The sequence below is a fragment of the Oncorhynchus kisutch genome, unplaced genomic scaffold (assembly GCF_002021735.2).
Source record: "Oncorhynchus kisutch isolate 150728-3 unplaced genomic scaffold, Okis_V2 scaffold776, whole genome shotgun sequence".
Classification (NCBI taxonomy): domain Eukaryota; kingdom Metazoa; phylum Chordata; class Actinopteri; order Salmoniformes; family Salmonidae; genus Oncorhynchus; species Oncorhynchus kisutch.
The window spans coordinates 175,681-195,680 of record NW_022262721.1 but is presented as its reverse complement, the minus strand read 5'-3'; the positions used below and the strand labels follow the sequence as shown (position 1 = coordinate 195,680).

At 45.6% G+C, this 20,000-nt stretch overlaps 1 protein-coding gene across 1 annotated transcript in view; it reads right to left on the bottom strand.

Moving 5' to 3' along the window:
- Window positions 1-1,347: 1,347 nt before the first annotated feature.
- Window positions 1,348-20,000, bottom strand: part of LOC116361914 (voltage-dependent T-type calcium channel subunit alpha-1I-like) — a 148,154-nt gene continuing 129,501 nt past the window's right edge. Inside the window, exon 4 of the mRNA XM_031816315.1 lies at window positions 1,348-1,933. Within this exon, the coding sequence (XP_031672175.1) occupies window positions 1,721-1,933 (213 nt within the window). The 3' untranslated portion in view covers window positions 1,348-1,720. The remainder of the gene's footprint in view (window positions 1,934-20,000) is intronic.

Sequence of the window (20,000 nt, the reverse complement as noted above, 5' to 3'; positions counted from 1 at the left end):
TAGGTTAATGACTTTCTCAAAAGCTAATTGGAGTCAGGAGTCCCTTAACCTAGAGTCAAATCAATGAGACGAGATTGGAGATGTTGGTTAGAGCTGCCTTGCCCTTTAAAAAACACTCACAACATTTTGTTTGCTATTCACAAGAAGCATTGCCTGATGTGAACCATGCCTCGAACAAAAGAGATCTCAGAAGACCTAAGATTAAGAATTGTTGACTTGCATAATGTTGTGCAAGGATACAAAAGTATCTCTAAATTCCTTGATGTTCATCAGTCCATTGTAAGACAAATTGTCTATAAATGGAGAAAGTTCATCACTGTTGCTACTCTCCCTAGGAGTGGCCGTCCTGCAAAGATGACTGCAAGAGCACAGTGCAGAATGTTAAATGAGGTTAAGAAGAATCCTGGAGTGTCAGCTAAAAACTTACAGAAATCTCTGGATCATACTAACATCTCTGACGAGTCTACGATGCGTAAAACACTAAACAACAATGGTGTTCATGGGAGGGGCACCACGGAAGAAGCCACTGCTGTTCAAAAAAAGCATTGCTGCACATCTGAAGTTTGCAAAAGTGCACCTGGATGTGCTACAACGCTACTGGCAAAATATTCTGTGGACAGATGAAACTACAGTTTAGAAGTTTGGAAGGAAAACGTGTGTGGAGAAAAATGTGTGCGGAGAAAGATGTGTGCGGAGAAAAACGTGTGCGGAGAAAGATGTGTGCGGAGAAAAACGTGTGCGGAGAAAAATGTGTGTGGAGAAAAAAAGGCACTATCATTGATGGAAATGATAGGTGACCGCTGTAAAGGTTGATGAGGCTGCTGTCAGAACAGGCTGAACTTATGCATTTATAATGAGCTCTTTACCCAATGGACTAACTTAACCACCCCTAACAAACACACACTATTTTAATAAGGATTTTATAGCGCTAGAAAGAGAGAGGAAGGGAGAAAGAGAGAGAGAAAGTGAAAGTGAAAGAGAGAGAGAAGGAAAGAGCAGGAGGGAGAGAGAAAGAGAGACAGACAGAGAGATACGCCAACACCTGGCATGTCATGTGGCTCAAAGCAGACAGAAGCATCTTGTTATGTAAGGCATCACAACACAGAACAGACAACAGCACAGAAGAGGCTCCAGACACTCAGACTCCCCACTATTATCTCTAATGACTTCAAGGATTTCAAACCTGTTCTCAGAGAGAGGTTTAAAGGTTTGAAATGGGGTCTTTTTTCATGTTGGTGAGGGCAGGGGACTATGTATGAGTTGCTGTGGTGTGTGTGTGTGTGTGTGTGTGTTTGTGTGTGTGTGTGTGTGTGTGTGTGCATATGAGAGAGTTGTTGTGGTGTGTATGTGTGTGTGTGCTTGCTTGTGTGTGTGTGTGTGTGTGTGTGCGTACGTGCATGTGTCAGTGTGTCTGTGCACCCATCTACTTGAACTCTGATTTCAACAACATCAAACCAGACATTTACCAGTTCGACATCAAACCCTAGTTTTAACACAGCCTGGCTTTGACAGCAGAAACGTGTGAAGGGGAAACAACAGAAGAAGCTAAACTACAGATGTGAGTCTAAAAGGTCCTCTGCATCTCTGCATCCAGTCTACTGCAGCATCTGCCAAGAGGTCTGCAGCTTTATGACACAGTGTGGTAGTGCACTTTCTTATAAACACATGGCTGCTGGTTGAAGCCCTACATCTGCAGAGCATGTACAGTACTATCTATGATTCAGTAGTATTCACCTAGCTCCCACCTACACTCTTCACAGGAAGGAAAGGAAGAAGGAAAGGAAGAAGAGTGATCTAACCCAGACATGACGATGAAGAAGTCTAGTCTGTTCCAGGTGTCGCCAAGGTAACAGCGTCTCCCGAAGATTCCCAGCGCCACCATCTTCACCACCATCTCCAACGCAAAGAAGATGTAGATGAACGCATCGAACGCCTGACAGAGAGAGAGAGAGAGAGAGGGAGAGAGAGAGAGAGAGAGAGAGAGAGAGAGAGAGAGAGGGAGAGAGAGAGACAGACAGAGAGACAGAGAGACAGAGAGAGAGTGAGAGACAGAGAGAGAGAGAGAGAGAGAGAGAGAGAGAGAGAGAGAGAGAGAGAGAGAGAGAGAGAGGGAGAGAGAGAGAGACAGAGAGAGAGAGAGAGAGACAGAGAGACAGAGAGACAGAGAGAGAGAGAGAGAGAGAGAGGTAATTTGTCAGATTTATATGAAATGAGGAAGCACATACTCTTGAAACTGATGAAAACACCTGTTGATAAAGAAAAAATAACACACACACACACACACGTTTTTGTGGGTGTAATGTTCCGCCCAGCGACAGTGGCTTGATTGGTTGTGATTATTTTCTGTCGCAACTAGCAGATGGGACAACAATGAAAACATCAACCTTCGATCAAAACACTATTTTAATTAACTTGTTAATGATTATCAATTAACAGAGTGACTGGGACATTATTGCATCTGTCACTGACTGTGTGTGTGTGTGTGTGTGTGTGTGTGTGTGTGTGTGTGTGTGTGTGTGTGTGTGTGTGTGTGTGTGTGTGTGTGTGTGTGTGTGTGTGTGCGTATGCATGTACTGTATGTCTTTGTGTCCTAGTTATGCATTAAAGGTCCAATACAGATGTTTTTATCTCATTGTCAAATCATTTCTGGGTAACAATTGATTATTTTCAATTAAAATGGTCAAAAAGAAACAAAAATAGCTTCTTAGTAAAGGACAATTTCTTAAGAGAGAATTTCGCTCGGACTGTCTGGGAGTAGGGAGGGAAACACTGAAAATAGCTGTTATTGGCAGAGAGGTTTGTTGGTCTAGAAACTCATTTACCGCCTGGTGATGTCACCATGACAGAGCTTGAAGAATTTAGAAATGAATAATGGGCAAATATTTCACAATCCAGGTGTGCAAAGCTCTTAGAGACTTACCCAGAAAGACTCACAGCTGCCAAAGGTGATTCTAATATGTATTGATTCAGGGGGTTGAATACTTATCTAATCAAGATATATTAGTGTTTTATTTTTCATTAAGCTTTAAACAAAATGATCTTCCACTTTGACACGACAGAGTATTTTGTGTAGATCGTTAACAAAAAACGACAATTGAATCCATTTGAATCCCACTTTGTAACAGAATAAAATTTGAAGAAACCCAAGGGAAGTGTAGACTTTCTCAAGGCCCCGTTTAAAACACAGGAACATATTGAGGACTGGGACTATACCACTGATATCCACTATCTGCACACTACTGGTTAGAGAGGTAGTCAAATGCTGTTATTTGGTGCGGGGGGGGGGATCCTATAATCTCCTTTGCTATTGGTGTGTTCTTCATTACACTGCGATGTGAGTGGTCGAGAGGGCTTGGGGAGATGTGTGTGAACATGTGTCGCTCAGTGATGTGTGGGCTAATCATTTTGATGTGTGATGAAGTTAGCTCCCTCACACACATACAAGGACACTGAAACACACACACACACACACACACACACACACACACACACACACACACACACACACACACACACACACACACACACACACACACACATACACACACACACACACACACACACACACACACACACACACACACACACACATACACACACACACACACACACACACACACACACACACACACACACACACACACACACACACACACACACACACACACACACACACACACACACACACACGCAGCCCATTTAAAATAAAAATGCACATCCAGAGATGGGCATGGACACAATCCTTACAGATACTGGCTCATCTAACATTCATAGTGGATACTTTAGAACCTGACAACGTTCTGCTTCATTTCTTATTCATAGTGAGCTACAGCCGGGGGCCTTGGCTCCTGTGTGTTGAAACAAGGCGGTTTGACTGAGCCTTTCCAAGCAGGGCCGTGCTATACACAGCAGGAGAGGACACACACACACATGCAGCCTTTCAGATTCTCTATGTTACGTGGTGTGTCTGTGCGTGTGTGCAGACGGTTGTTGTTAATTTCGTAACAAACGCTCAGCACATGTAATGCAATGTTCACTATATCAGCCACTACATAAGTCACCAGTGGTGTAAAGTACAAATACTTTAAGGTACTACTTAAGTAGTTTTAGGGGTATCTACTTTACGATTCATGTTTTTGACAACATTCACTTTTACTTCACTACAATCCTAAAGAAAATATGTCCTTTTTACTCCATACATTTTCCGTGACACTCAAAAGTACCTGTTACCTGAATGATTAGCAGGACAGGAAAACGGTCCAATTCACACACTTATCAAGAGAACATCCCTGGTCATCCCTACGGCCTCTGATCTGGCAGACTCACTAAACACACATGCTTTCTTTGTAAATAATGTGTTGGAGTCTGCCCCTGGCTATCTGTAAATGATGTCTGAGTGTTGGAGTGTACCCCTGGCTATCTGTAAATGATGTCTGAGTGTTGGAGTGTACCCCTGGCTATCTGTAAGTGATGTCTGAGTGTTGGAGTGTACCCCTGGCTATCTGTAAATGATGTCTGAGTGTTGGAGTCTGCCCCTGGCTATCTGTAAATAATGTCTGAGTGTTGGAGTGTGCCCCTGGCTATCTGTAAATGATGTCTGAGTGTTGGAGTGTACCCCTGGCTATCTGTAAATGATGTCTGAGTGTTGGAGTGTACCCCTGGCTATCTGTAAATAATGTCTGAGTGTTGGAGTGTACCCCTGACTATCTGTAAATAATGTCTGAGTGTTGGAGTCTGCCCCTGGCTATCTGTAAATGATGTCTGAGTGTTGGAGTGTACCCCTGGCTATCTGTAAATAATGTCTGAGTGTTGGAGTGTACCCCTGGCTATCTGTAAATAATGTGTTGGAGTGTGACCCTGGCTATCTGTAAATGATGTCTGAGTGTTGGAGTGTACCCCTGGCTATCTGTAAATAATGTCTGAGTGTTGGAGTGTACCCCTGGCTATCTGTAAATGATGTCTGAGTGTTGGAGTCTGCCCCTGGCTATCTGTAAATAATGTCTGAGTGTTGGAGTGTACCCCTGGCTATCTGTAAATGATGTCTGAGTGTTGGAGTCTGCCCCTGGCTATCTGTAAATAATGTCTGAGTGTTGGAGTGTACCCCTGGCTATCTGTAAGTGATGTCTGAGTGTTGGAGTGTACCCCTGGCTATCTGTAAATAATGTCTGAGTGTTGGAGTCTGCCCCTGGCTATCTGTAAATGATGTCTGAGTGTTGGAGTGTACCCCTGGCTATCTGTAAGTGATGTCTGAGTGTTGGAGTGTACCCCTGGCTATCTGTAAATTATTTCTGAGTGTTGGAGTCTGCCCCTGGCTATCTGTAAATGATGTCTGAGTGTTGGAGTGTACCCCTGGCTATCTGTAAATGATGTCTGAGTGTTGGAGTGTACCCCTGGCTATCTGTAAATAATGTCTGAGTGCTGGAGTGTACCCCTGGCTATCTGTAAATAATGTCTGAGTGTTGGAGTGTACCCCTGGCTATCTGTAAATGATGTCTGAGTGTTGGAGTGTACCCCTGGCTATCTGTAAATGATGTCTGAGTGTTGGAGTCTGCCCCTGGCTATCTGTAAATGATGTCTGAGTGTTGGAGTCTGCCCCTGGCTATCTGTAAGTGATGTCTGAGTGTTGGAGTGTACCCCTGGCTATCTGTAAATTATTTCTGAGTGTTGGAGTCTGCCCCTGGCTATCTGTAAATGATGTCTGAGTGTTGGAGTGTACCCCTGGCTATCTGTAAATGATGTCTGAGTGTTGGAGTGTACCCCTGGCTATCTGTAAATAATGTCTGAGTGCTGGAGTGTACCCCTGGCTATCTGTAAATAATGTCTGAGTGTTGGAGTGTACCCCTGGCTATCTGTAAATGATGTCTGAGTGTTGGAGTGTACCCCTGGCTATCTGTAAATGATGTCTGAGTGTTGGAGTCTGCCCCTGGCTATCTGTAAATGATGTCTGAGTGTTGGAGTCTGCCCCTGGCTATCTGTAAATAATGTCTGAGTGTTGGAGTCTGCCCCTGGCTATCTGTAAATAATGTCTGAGTGTTGGAGTGTACCCCTGGCTATCTGTAAATGATGTCTGAGTGTTGGAGTGTACCCCTGGCTATCTGTAAATGATGTCTGAGTGTTGGAGTGTACCCCTGGCTATCTGTAAATGATGTCTGAGTGTTGGAGTGTACCCCTGGCTATCTGTAAATGATGTCTGAGTGTTGGAGTCTGCCCCTGGCTATCTGTAAATGATGTCTGAGTGTTGGAGTCTGCCCCTGGCTATCTGTAAATAATGTCTGAGTGTTGGAGTCTGCCCCTGGCTATCTGTAAATAATGTCTGAGTGTTGGAGTGTACCCCTGGCTATCTGTAAATGATGTCTGAGTGTTGGAGTGTACCCCTGGCTATCTGTAAATGATGTCTGAGTGTTGGAGTCTGCCCCTGGCTATCTGTAAATAATGTCTGAGTGTTGGAGTGTACCCCTGGCTATCTGTAAATAATGTCTGAGTGTTGGAGTCTGCCCCTGGCTATCTGTAAATGATGTCTGAGTGTTGGAGTCTGCCCCTGGCTATCTGTAAATAATGTCTGAGTGTTGGAGTGTACCCCTGGCTATCTGTAAATAATGTCTGAGTGTTGGAGTCTGCCCCTGGCTATCTGTAAATAATGTCTTAGTGTTGGAGTCTGCCCCTGGCTATCTGTAAATGATGTCTGAGTGTTGGAGTCTGCCCCTGGCTATCTGTAAATAATGTCTGAGTGTTGGAGTGTACCCCTGGCTATCTGTAAATGATGTCTGAGTGTTGGAGTCTGCCCCTGGCTATCTGTAAATAATGTCTGAGTGTTGGAGTCTGCCCCTGGCTATCTGTAAATGATGTCTGAGTGTTGGAGTGTACCCCTGGCTATCTGTAAATAATGTCTGAGTGTTGGAGTGTACCCCTGGCTATCTGTAAATAATGTGTTGGAGTGTGACCCTGGCTATCTGTAAATGATGTCTGAGTGTTGGAGTGTACCCCTGGCTATCTGTAAATGATGTCTGAGTGTTGGAGTGTGCACCTGGCTATCTGTAAATGATGTCTGAGTGTTGGAGTCTGCCCCTGGCTATCTGTAAATAATGTCTGAGTGCTGGAGTGTACCCCTGGCTATCTGTAAATGATGTCTGAGTGTTGGAGTCTGCCCCTGGCTATCTGTAAATAATGTCTGAGTGTTGGAGTGTACCCCTGGCTATCTGTAAGTGATGTCTGAGTGTTGGAGTGTACCCCTGGCTATCTGTAAATAATGTCTGAGTGTTGGAGTCTGCCCCTGGCTATCTGTAAATGATGTCTGAGTGTTGGAGTGTACCCCTGGCTATCTGTAAGTGATGTCTGAGTGTTGGAGTGTACCCCTGGCTATCTGTAAATTATTTCTGAGTGTTGGAGTCTGCCCCTGGCTATCTGTAAATGATGTCTGAGTGTTGGAGTGTACCCCTGGCTATCTGTAAATGATGTCTGAGTGTTGGAGTGTACCCCTGGCTATCTGTAAATAATGTCTGAGTGCTGGAGTGTACCCCTGGCTATCTGTAAATAATGTCTGAGTGTTGGAGTGTACCCCTGGCTATCTGTAAATTATTTCTGAGTGTTGGAGTCTGCCCCTGGCTATCTGTAAATGATGTCTGAGTGTTGGAGTGTACCCCTGGCTATCTGTAAATGATGTCTGAGTGTTGGAGTGTACCCCTGGCTATCTGTAAATAATGTCTGAGTGCTGGAGTGTACCCCTGGCTATCTGTAAATAATGTCTGAGTGTTGGAGTGTACCCCTGGCTATCTGTAAATGATGTCTGAGTGTTGGAGTGTACCCCTGGCTATCTGTAAATGATGTCTGAGTGTTGGAGTCTGCCCCTGGCTATCTGTAAATGATGTCTGAGTGTTGGAGTCTGCCCCTGGCTATCTGTAAGTGATGTCTGAGTGTTGGAGTGTACCCCTGGCTATCTGTAAATTATTTCTGAGTGTTGGAGTCTGCCCCTGGCTATCTGTAAATGATGTCTGAGTGTTGGAGTGTACCCCTGGCTATCTGTAAATGATGTCTGAGTGTTGGAGTGTACCCCTGGCTATCTGTAAATAATGTCTGAGTGCTGGAGTGTACCCCTGGCTATCTGTAAATAATGTCTGAGTGTTGGAGTGTACCCCTGGCTATCTGTAAATGATGTCTGAGTGTTGGAGTGTACCCCTGGCTATCTGTAAATGATGTCTGAGTGTTGGAGTCTGCCCCTGGCTATCTGTAAATGATGTCTGAGTGTTGGAGTCTGCCCCTGGCTATCTGTAAATAATGTCTGAGTGTTGGAGTCTGCCCCTGGCTATCTGTAAATAATGTCTGAGTGTTGGAGTGTACCCCTGGCTATCTGTAAATGATGTCTGAGTGTTGGAGTGTACCCCTGGCTATCTGTAAATGATGTCTGAGTGTTGGATTGTACCCCTGGCTATCTGTAAATGATGTCTGAGTGTTGGAGTGTACCCCTGGCTATCTGTAAATGATGTCTGAGTGTTGGAGTCTGCCCCTGGCTATCTGTAAATGATGTCTGAGTGTTGGAGTCTGCCCCTGGCTATCTGTAAATAATGTCTGAGTGTTGGAGTCTGCCCCTGGCTATCTGTAAATAATGTCTGAGTGTTGGAGTGTACCCCTGGCTATCTGTAAATGATGTCTGAGTGTTGGAGTGTACCCCTGGCTATCTGTAAATGATGTCTGAGTGTTGGAGTCTGCCCCTGGCTATCTGTAAATAATGTCTGAGTGTTGGAGTGTACCCCTGGCTATCTGTAAATAATGTCTGAGTGTTGGAGTCTGCCCCTGGCTATCTGTAAATGATGTCTGAGTGTTGGAGTCTGCCCCTGGCTATCTGTAAATAATGTCTGAGTGTTGGAGTGTACCCCTGGCTATCTGTAAATAATGTCTGAGTGTTGGAGTCTGCCCCTGGCTATCTGTAAATAATGTCTTAGTGTTGGAGTCTGCCCCTGGCTATCTGTAAATGATGTCTGAGTGTTGGAGTCTGCCCCTGGCTATCTGTAAATAATGTCTGAGTGTTGGAGTGTACCCCTGGCTATCTGTAAATGATGTCTGAGTGTTGGAGTCTGCCCCTGGCTATCTGTAAATAATGTCTGAGTGTTGGAGTCTGCCCCTGGCTATCTGTAAATGATGTCTGAGTGTTGGAGTGTACCCCTGGCTATCTGTAAATAATGTCTGAGTGTTGGAGTGTACCCCTGGCTATCTGTAAATAATGTGTTGGAGTGTGACCCTGGCTATCTGTAAATGATGTCTGAGTGTTGGAGTGTACCCCTGGCTATCTGTAAATGATGTCTGAGTGTTGGAGTGTGCACCTGGCTATCTGTAAATGATGTCTGAGTGTTGGAGTCTGCCCCTGGCTATCTGTAAATAATGTCTGAGTGCTGGAGTGTACCCCTGGCTATCTGTAAATGATGTCTGAGTGTTGGAGTCTGCCCCTGGCTATCTGTAAATAATGTCTGAGTGTTGGAGTGTACCCCTGGCTATCTGTAAGTGATGTCTGAGTGTTGGAGTGTACCCCTGGCTATCTGTAAATAATGTCTGAGTGTTGGAGTCTGCCCCTGGCTATCTGTAAATGATGTCTGAGTGTTGGAGTGTACCCCTGGCTATCTGTAAGTGATGTCTGAGTGTTGGAGTGTACCCCTGGCTATCTGTAAATTATTTCTGAGTGTTGGAGTCTGCCCCTGGCTATCTGTAAATGATGTCTGAGTGTTGGAGTGTACCCCTGGCTATCTGTAAATGATGTCTGAGTGTTGGAGTGTACCCCTGGCTATCTGTAAATAATGTCTGAGTGCTGGAGTGTACCCCTGGCTATCTGTAAATAATGTCTGAGTGTTGGAGTGTACCCCTGGCTATCTGTAAATGATGTCTGAGTGTTGGAGTGTACCCCTGGCTATCTGTAAATGATGTCTGAGTGTTGGAGTCTGCCCCTGGCTATCTGTAAATGATGTCTGAGTGTTGGAGTCTGCCCCTGGCTATCTGTAAGTGATGTCTGAGTGTTGGAGTGTACCCCTGGCTATCTGTAAATTATTTCTGAGTGTTGGAGTCTGCCCCTGGCTATCTGTAAATGATGTCTGAGTGTTGGAGTGTACCCCTGGCTATCTGTAAATGATGTCTGAGTGTTGGAGTGTACCCCTGGCTATCTGTAAATAATGTCTGAGTGCTGGAGTGTACCCCTGGCTATCTGTAAATAATGTCTGAGTGTTGGAGTGTACCCCTGGCTATCTGTAAATGATGTCTGAGTGTTGGAGTGTACCCCTGGCTATCTGTAAATGATGTCTGAGTGTTGGAGTCTGCCCCTGGCTATCTGTAAATGATGTCTGAGTGTTGGAGTCTGCCCCTGGCTATCTGTAAATAATGTCTGAGTGTTGGAGTGTACCCCTGGCTATCTGTAAATGATGTCTGAGTGTTGGAGTCTGCCCCTGGCTATCTGTAAATAATGTCTGAGTGTTGGAGTCTGCCCCTGGCTATCTGTAAATGATGTCTGAGTGTTGGAGTGTACCCCTGGCTATCTGTAAATAATGTCTGAGTGTTGGAGTGTACCCCTGGCTATCTGTAAATAATGTGTTGGAGTGTGACCCTGGCTATCTGTAAATGATGTCTGAGTGTTGGAGTGTACCCCTGGCTATCTGTAAATGATGTCTGAGTGTTGGAGTGTGCACCTGGCTATCTGTAAATGATGTCTGAGTGTTGGAGTCTGCCCCTGGCTATCTGTAAATAATGTCTGAGTGCTGGAGTGTACCCCTGGCTATCTGTAAATGATGTCTGAGTGTTGGAGTCTGCCCCTGGCTATCTGTAAATAATGTCTGAGTGTTGGAGTGTACCCCTGGCTATCTGTAAGTGATGTCTGAGTGTTGGAGTCTGCCCCTGGCTATCTGTAAATAATGTCTGAGTGTTGGAGTGTACCCCTGGCTATCTGTAAATGATGTCTGAGTGTTGGAGTCTGCCCCTGGCTATCTGTAAATAATGTCTGAGTGTTGGAGTCTGCCCCTGGCTATCTGTAAATGATGTCTGAGTGTTGGAGTGTACCCCTGGCTATCTGTAAATAATGTCTGAGTGTTGGAGTGTACCCCTGGCTATCTGTAAATAATGTGTTGGAGTGTGACCCTGGCTATCTGTAAATGATGTCTGAGTGTTGGAGTGTACCCCTGGCTATCTGTAAATGATGTCTGAGTGTTGGAGTGTGCACCTGGCTATCTGTAAATGATGTCTGAGTGTTGGAGTCTGCCCCTGGCTATCTGTAAATAATGTCTGAGTGCTGGAGTGTACCCCTGGCTATCTGTAAATGATGTCTGAGTGTTGGAGTCTGCCCCTGGCTATCTGTAAATAATGTCTGAGTGTTGGAGTGTACCCCTGGCTATCTGTAAGTGATGTCTGAGTGTTGGAGTGTACCCCTGGCTATCTGTAAATAATGTCTGAGTGTTGGAGTCTGCCCCTGGCTATCTGTAAATGATGTCTGAGTGTTGGAGTGTACCCCTGGCTATCTGTAAGTGATGTCTGAGTTTTGGAGTGTACCCCTGGCTATCTGTAAATTATTTCTGAGTGTTGGAGTCTGCCCCTGGCTATCTGTAAATGATGTCTGAGTGTTGGAGTGTACCCCTGGCTATCTGTAAATGATGTCTGAGTGTTGGAGTGTACCCCTGGCTATCTGTAAATAATGTCTGAGTGCTGGAGTGTACCCCTGGCTATCTGTAAATAATGTCTGAGTGTTGGAGTGTACCCCTGGCTATCTGTAAATGATGTCTGAGTGTTGGAGTGTACCCCTGGCTATCTGTAAATGATGTCTGAGTGTTGGAGTCTGCCCCTGGCTATCTGTAAATGATGTCTGAGTGTTGGAGTCTGCCCCTGGCTATCTGTAAGTGATGTCTGAGTGTTGGAGTGTACCCCTGGCTATCTGTAAATTATTTCTGAGTGTTGGAGTCTGCCCCTGGCTATCTGTAAATGATGTCTGAGTGTTGGAGTGTACCCCTGGCTATCTGTAAATGATGTCTGAGTGTTGGAGTGTACCCCTGGCTATCTGTAAATAATGTCTGAGTGCTGGAGTGTACCCCTGGCTATCTGTAAATAATGTCTGAGTGTTGGAGTGTACCCCTGGCTATCTGTAAATGATGTCTGAGTGTTGGAGTGTACCCCTGGCTATCTGTAAATGATGTCTGAGTGTTGGAGTGTGCACCTGGCTATCTGTAAATGATGTCTGAGTGTTGGAGTCTGCCCCTGGCTATCTGTAAATAATGTCTGAGTGTTGGAGTGTACCCCTGGCTATCTGTAAATGATGTCTGAGTGTTGGAGTCTGCCCCTGGCTATCTGTAAATAATGTCTGAGTGTTGGAGTCTGCCCCTGGCTATCTGTAAATGATGTCTGAGTGTTGGAGTGTACCCCTGGCTATCTGTAAATAATGTCTGAGTGTTGGAGTGTACCCCTGGCTATCTGTAAATAATGTGTTGGAGTGTGACCCTGGCTATCTGTAAATGATGTCTGAGTGTTGGAGTGTACCCCTGGCTATCTGTAAATGATGTCTGAGTGTTGGAGTGTGCACCTGGCTATCTGTAAATGATGTCTGAGTGTTGGAGTCTGCCCCTGGCTATCTGTAAATAATGTCTGAGTGTTGGAGTGTACCCCTGGCTATCTGTAAGTGATGTCTGAGTGTTGGAGTGTACCCCTGGCTATCTGTAAATTATTTCTGAGTGTTGGAGTCTGCCCCTGGCTATCTGTAAATGATGTCTGAGTGTTGGAGTGTACCCCTGGCTATCTGTAAATGATGTCTGAGTGTTGGAGTGTACCCCTGGCTATCTGTAAATAATGTCTGAGTGCTGGAGTGTACCCCTGGCTATCTGTAAATAATGTCTGAGTGTTGGAGTGTACCCCTGGCTATCTGTAAATGATGTCTGAGTGTTGGAGTGTACCCCTGGCTATCTGTAAATGATGTCTGAGTGTTGGAGTCTGCCCCTGGCTATCTGTAAATGATGTCTGAGTGTTGGAGTCTGCCCCTGGCTATCTGTAAATAATGTCTGAGTGTTGGAGTGTACCCCTGGCTATCTGTAAATGATGTCTGAGTGTTGGAGTCTGCCCCTGGCTATCTGTAAATAATGTCTGAGTGTTGGAGTCTGCCCCTGGCTATCTGTAAATGATGTCTGAGTGTTGGAGTCTGCCCCTGGCTATCTGTAAATAATGTCTGAGTGTTGGAGTGTACCCCTGGCTATCTGTAAATGATGTCTGAGTGTTGGAGTCTGCCCCTGGCTATCTGTAAATAATGTCTGAGTGTTGGAGTCTGCCCCTGGCTATCTGTAAATGATGTCTGAGTGTTGGAGTGTACCCCTGGCTATCTGTAAATAATGTCTGAGTGTTGGAGTGTACCCCTGGCTATCTGTAAATAATGTGTTGGAGTGTGACCCTGGCTATCTGTAAATGATGTCTGAGTGTTGGAGTGTACCCCTGGCTATCTGTAAATGATGTCTGAGTGTTGGAGTGTGCACCTGGCTATCTGTAAATGATGTCTGAGTGTTGGAGTCTGCCCCTGGCTATCTGTAAATAATGTCTGAGTGTTGGAGTGTACCCCTGGCTATCTGTAAGTGATGTCTGAGTGTTGGAGTGTACCCCTGGCTATCTGTAAATTATTTCTGAGTGTTGGAGTCTGCCCCTGGCTATCTGTAAATGATGTCTGAGTGTTGGAGTGTACCCCTGGCTATCTGTAAATGATGTCTGAGTGTTGGAGTCTGCCCCTGGCTATCTGTAAATAATGTCTGAGTGTTGGAGTCTGCCCCTGGCTATCTGTAAATGATGTCTGAGTGTTGGAGTGTACCCCTGGCTATCTGTAAATAATGTCTGAGTGTTGGAGTGTACCCCTGGCTATCTGTAAATAATGTGTTGGAGTGTGACCCTGGCTATCTGTAAATGATGTCTGAGTGTTGGAGTGTACCCCTGGCTATCTGTAAATGATGTCTGAGTGTTGGAGTGTGCACCTGGCTATCTGTAAATGATGTCTGAGTGTTGGAGTCTGCCCCTGGCTATCTGTAAATAATGTCTGAGTGTTGGAGTGTACCCCTGGCTATCTGTAAGTGATGTCTGAGTGTTGGAGTGTACCCCTGGCTATCTGTAAATTATTTCTGAGTGTTGGAGTCTGCCCCTGGCTATCTGTAAATGATGTCTGAGTGTTGGAGTGTACCCCTGGCTATCTGTAAATGATGTCTGAGTGTTGGAGTGTACCCCTGGCTATCTGTAAATAATGTCTGAGTGCTGGAGTGTACCCCTGGCTATCTGTAAATAATGTCTGAGTGTTGGAGTGTACCCCTGGCTATCTGTAAATGATGTCTGAGTGTTGGAGTGTACCCCTGGCTATCTGTAAATGATGTCTGAGTGTTGGAGTCTGCCCCTGGCTATCTGTAAATGATGTCTGAGTGTTGGAGTCTGCCCCTGGCTATCTGTAAATAATGTCTGAGTGTTGGAGTGTACCCCTGGCTATCTGTAAATGATGTCTGAGTGTTGGAGTCTGCCCCTGGCTATCTGTAAATAATGTCTGAGTGTTGGAGTCTGCCCCTGGCTATCTGTAAATGATGTCTGAGTGTTGGAGTGTACCCCTGGCTATCTGTAAATAATGTCTGAGTGTTGGAGTGTACCCCTGGCTATCTGTAAATAATGTGTTGGAGTGTGACCCTGGCTATCTGTAAATGATGTCTGAGTGTTGGAGTGTACCCCTGGCTATCTGTAAATGATGTCTGAGTGTTGGAGTGTGCACCTGGCTATCTGTAAATGATGTCTGAGTGTTGGAGTCTGCCCCTGGCTATCTGTAAATAATGTCTGAGTGCTGGAGTGTACCCCTGGCTATCTGTAAATGATGTCTGAGTGTTGGAGTCTGCCCCTGGCTATCTGTAAATAATGTCTGAGTGTTGGAGTGTACCCCTGGCTATCTGTAAGTGATGTCTGAGTGTTGGAGTCTGCCCCTGGCTATCTGTAAATAATGTCTGAGTGTTGGAGTGTACCCCTGGCTATCTGTAAATGATGTCTGAGTGTTGGAGTCTGCCCCTGGCTATCTGTAAATAATGTCTGAGTGTTGGAGTCTGCCCCTGGCTATCTGTAAATGATGTCTGAGTGTTGGAGTGTACCCCTGGCTATCTGTAAATAATGTCTGAGTGTTGGAGTGTACCCCTGGCTATCTGTAAATAATGTGTTGGAGTGTGACCCTGGCTATCTGTAAATGATGTCTGAGTGTTGGAGTGTACCCCTGGCTATCTGTAAATGATGTCTGAGTGTTGGAGTGTGCACCTGGCTATCTGTAAATGATGTCTGAGTGTTGGAGTCTGCCCCTGGCTATCTGTAAATAATGTCTGAGTGCTGGAGTGTACCCCTGGCTATCTGTAAATGATGTCTGAGTGTTGGAGTCTGCCCCTGGCTATCTGTAAATAATGTCTGAGTGTTGGAGTGTACCCCTGGCTATCTGTAAGTGATGTCTGAGTGTTGGAGTGTACCCCTGGCTATCTGTAAATAATGTCTGAGTGTTGGAGTCTGCCCCTGGCTATCTGTAAATGATGTCTGAGTGTTGGAGTGTACCCCTGGCTATCTGTAAGTGATGTCTGAGTGTTGGAGTGTACCCCTGGCTATCTGTAAATTATTTCTGAGTGTTGGAGTCTGCCCCTGGCTATCTGTAAATGATGTCTGAGTGTTGGAGTGTACCCCTGGCTATCTGTAAATGATGTCTGAGTGTTGGAGTGTACCCCTGGCTATCTGTAAATAATGTCTGAGTGCTGGAGTGTACCCCTGGCTATCTGTAAATAATGTCTGAGTGTTGGAGTGTACCCCTGGCTATCTGTAAATGATGTCTGAGTGTTGGAGTGTACCCCTGGCTATCTGTAAATGATGTCTGAGTGTTGGAGTCTGCCCCTGGCTATCTGTAAATGATGTCTGAGTGTTGGAGTCTGCCCCTGGCTATCTGTAAGTGATGTCTGAGTGTTGGAGTGTACCCCTGGCTATCTGTAAATTATTTCTGAGTGTTGGAGTCTGCCCCTGGCTATCTGTAAATGATGTCTGAGTGTTGGAGTGTACCCCTGGCTATCTGTAAATGATGTCTGAGTGTTGGAGTGTACCCCTGGCTATCTGTAAATAATGTCTGAGTGCTGGAGTGTACCCCTGGCTATCTGTAAATAATGTCTGAGTGTTGGAGTGTACCCCTGGCTATCTGTAAATGATGTCTGAGTGTTGGAGTGTACCCCTGGCTATCTGTAAATGATGTCTGAGTGTTGGAGTCTGCCCCTGGCTATCTGTAAATGATGTCTGAGTGTTGGAGTCTGCCCCTGGCTATCTGTAAATAATGTCTGAGTGTTGGAGTGTACCCCTGGCTATCTGTAAATGATGTCTGAGTGTTGGAGTCTGCCCCTGGCTATCTGTAAATAATGTCTGAGTGTTGGAGTCTGCCCCTGGCTATCTGTAAATGATGTCTGAGTGTTGGAGTGTACCCCTGGCTATCTGTAAATAATGTCTGAGTGTTGGAGTGTACCCCTGGCTATCTGTAAATAATGTGTTGGAGTGTGACCCTGGCTATCTGTAAATGATGTCTGAGTGTTGGAGTGTACCCCTGGCTATCTGTAAATGATGTCTGAGTGTTGGAGTGTGCACCTGGCTATCTGTAAATGATGTCTGAGTGTTGGAGTCTGCCCCTGGCTATCTGTAAATAATGTCTGAGTGTTGGAGTGTACCCCTGGCTATCTGTAAGTGATGTCTGAGTGTTGGAGTGTACCCCTGGCTATCTGTAAATTATTTCTGAGTGTTGGAGTCTGCCCCTGGCTATCTGTAAATGATGTCTGAGTGTTGGAGTGTACCCCTGGCTATCTGTAAATGATGTCTGAGTGTTGGAGTGTACCCCTGGCTATCTGTAAATAATGTCTGAGTGCTGGAGTGTACCCCTGGCTATCTGTAAATAATGTCTGAGTGTTGGAGTGTACCCCTGGCTATCTGTAAATGATGTCTGAGTGTTGGAGTGTACCCCTGGCTATCTGTAAATGATGTCTGAGTGTTGGAGTCTGCCCCTGGCTATCTGTAAATGATGTCTGAGTGTTGGAGTCTGCCCCTGGCTATCTGTAAATAATGTCTGAGTGTTGGAGTGTACCCCTGGCTATCTGTAAATGATGTCTGAGTGTTGGAGTCTGCCCCTGGCTATCTGTAAATAATGTCTGAGTGTTGGAGTCTGCCCCTGGCTATCTGTAAATGATGTCTGAGTGTTGGAGTGTACCCCTGGCTATCTGTAAATAATGTCTGAGTGTTGGAGTGTACCCCTGGCTATCTGTAAATAATGTGTTGGAGTGTGACCCTGGCTATCTGTAAATGATGTCTGAGTGTTGGAGTGTACCCCTGGCTATCTGTAAATGATGTCTGAGTGTTGGAGTGTGCACCTGGCTATCTGTAAATGATGTCTGAGTGTTGGAGTCTGCCCCTGGCTATCTGTAAATAATGTCTGAGTGCTGGAGTGTACCCCTGGCTATCTGTAAATGATGTCTGAGTGTTGGAGTCTGCCCCTGGCTATCTGTAAATAATGTCTGAGTGTTGGAGTGTACCCCTGGCTATCTGTAAATGATGTCTGAGTGTTGGAGTCTGCCCCTGGCTATCTGTAAATAATGTCTGAGTGTTGGAGTCTGCCCCTGGCTATCTGTAAATGATGTCTGAGTGTTGGAGTGTACCCCTGGCTATCTGTAAATAATGTCTGAGTGTTGGAGTGTACCCCTGGCTATCTGTAAATAATGTGTTGGAGTGTGACCCTGGCTATCTGTAAATGATGTCTGAGTGTTGGAGTGTACCCCTGGCTATCTGTAAATGATGTCTGAGTGTTGGAGTGTGCACCTGGCTATCTGTAAATGATGTCTGAGTGTTGGAGTCTGCCCCTGGCTATCTGTAAATAATGTCTGAGTGCTGGAGTGTACCCCTGGCTATCTGTAAATGATGTCTGAGTGTTGGAGTCTGCCCCTGGCTATCTGTAAATAATGTCTGAGTGTTGGAGTGTACCCCTGGCTATCTGTAAGTGATGTCTGAGTGTTGGAGTGTACCCCTGGCTATCTGTAAATAATGTCTGAGTGTTGGAGTCTGCCCCTGGCTATCTGTAAATGATGTCTGAGTGTTGGAGTGTACCCCTGGCTATCTGTAAGTGATGTCTGAGTGTTGGAGTGTACCCCTGGCTATCTGTAAATTATTTCTGAGTGTTGGAGTCTGCCCCTGGCTATCTGTAAATGATGTCTGAGTGTTGGAGTGTACCCCTGGCTATCTGTAAATGATGTCTGAGTGTTGGAGTGTACCCCTGGCTATCTGTAAATAATGTCTGAGTGCTGGAGTGTACCCCTGGCTATCTGTAAATAATGTCTGAGTGTTGGAGTGTACCCCTGGCTATCTGTAAATGATGTCTGAGTGTTGGAGTGTACCCCTGGCTATCTGTAAATGATGTCTGAGTGTTGGAGTCTGCCCCTGGCTATCTGTAAATGATGTCTGAGTGTTGGAGTCTGCCCCTGGCTATCTGTAAGTGATGTCTGAGTGTTGGAGTGTACCCCTGGCTATCTGTAAATTATTTCTGAGTGTTGGAGTCTGCCCCTGGCTATCTGTAAATGATGTCTGAGTGTTGGAGTGTACCCCTGGCTATCTGTAAATGATGTCTGAGTGTTGGAGTGTACCCCTGGCTATCTGTAAATAATGTCTGAGTGCTGGAGTGTACCCCTGGCTATCTGTAAATAATGTCTGAGTGTTGGAGTGTACCCCTGGCTATCTGTAAATGATGTCTGAGTGTTGGAGTGTACCCCTGGCTATCTGTAAATGATGTCTGAGTGTTGGAGTCTGCCCCTGGCTATCTGTAAATGATGTCTGAGTGTTGGAGTCTGCCCCTGGCTATCTGTAAATAATGTCTGAGTGTTGGAGTGTACCCCTGGCTATCTGTAAATGATGTCTGAGTGTTGGAGTCTGCCCCTGGCTATCTGTAAATAATGTCTGAGTGTTGGAGTCTGCCCCTGGCTATCTGTAAATGATGTCTGAGTGTTGGAGTGTACCCCTGGCTATCTGTAAATAATGTCTGAGTGTTGGAGTGTACCCCTGGCTATCTGTAAATAATGTGTTGGAGTGTGACCCTGGCTATCTGTAAATGATGTCTGAGTGTTGGAGTGTACCCCTGGCTATCTGTAAATGATGTCTGAGTGTTGGAGTGTGCACCTGGCTATCTGTAAATGATGTCTGAGTGTTGGAGTCTGCCCCTGGCTATCTGTAAATAATGTCTGAGTGCTGGAGTGTACCCCTGGCTATCTGTAAATGATGTCTGAGTGTTGGAGTCTGCCCCTGGCTATCTGTAAATAATGTCTGAGTGTTGGAGTGTACCCCTGGCTATCTGTAAGTGATGTCTGAGTGTTGGAGTGTACCCCTGGCTATCTGTAAATAATGTCTGAGTGTTGGAGTCTGCCCCTGGCTATCTGTAAATGATGTCTGAGTGTTGGAGTGTACCCCTGGCTATCTGTAAGTGATGTCTGAGTGTTGGATTGTACCCCTGGCTATCTGTAAATGATTTCTGAGTGTTGGAGTCTGCCCCTGGCTATCTGTAAATGATGTCTGAGTGTTGGAGTGTACCCCTGGCTATCTGTAAATGATGTCTGAGTGTTGGAGTGTACCCCTGGCTATCTGTAAATAATGTCTGAGTGCTGGAGTGTACCCCTGGCTATCTGTAAATAATGTCTGAGTGTTGGAGTGTACCCCTGGCTATCTGTAAATGATGTCTGAGTGTTGGAGTGTACCCCTGGCTATCTGTAAATGATGTCTGAGTGTTGGAGTCTGCCCCTGGCTATCTGTAAATGATGTCTTAGTGTTGGAGTCTGCCCCTGGCTATCTGTAAGTGATGTCTGAGTGTTGGAGTGTACCCCTGGCTATCTGTAAATTATTTCTGAGTGTTGGAGTCTGCCCCTGGCTATCTGTAAATGATGTCTGAGTGTTGGAGTGTACCCCTGGCTATCTGTAAATGATGTCTGAGTGTTGGAGTGTACCCCTGGCTATCT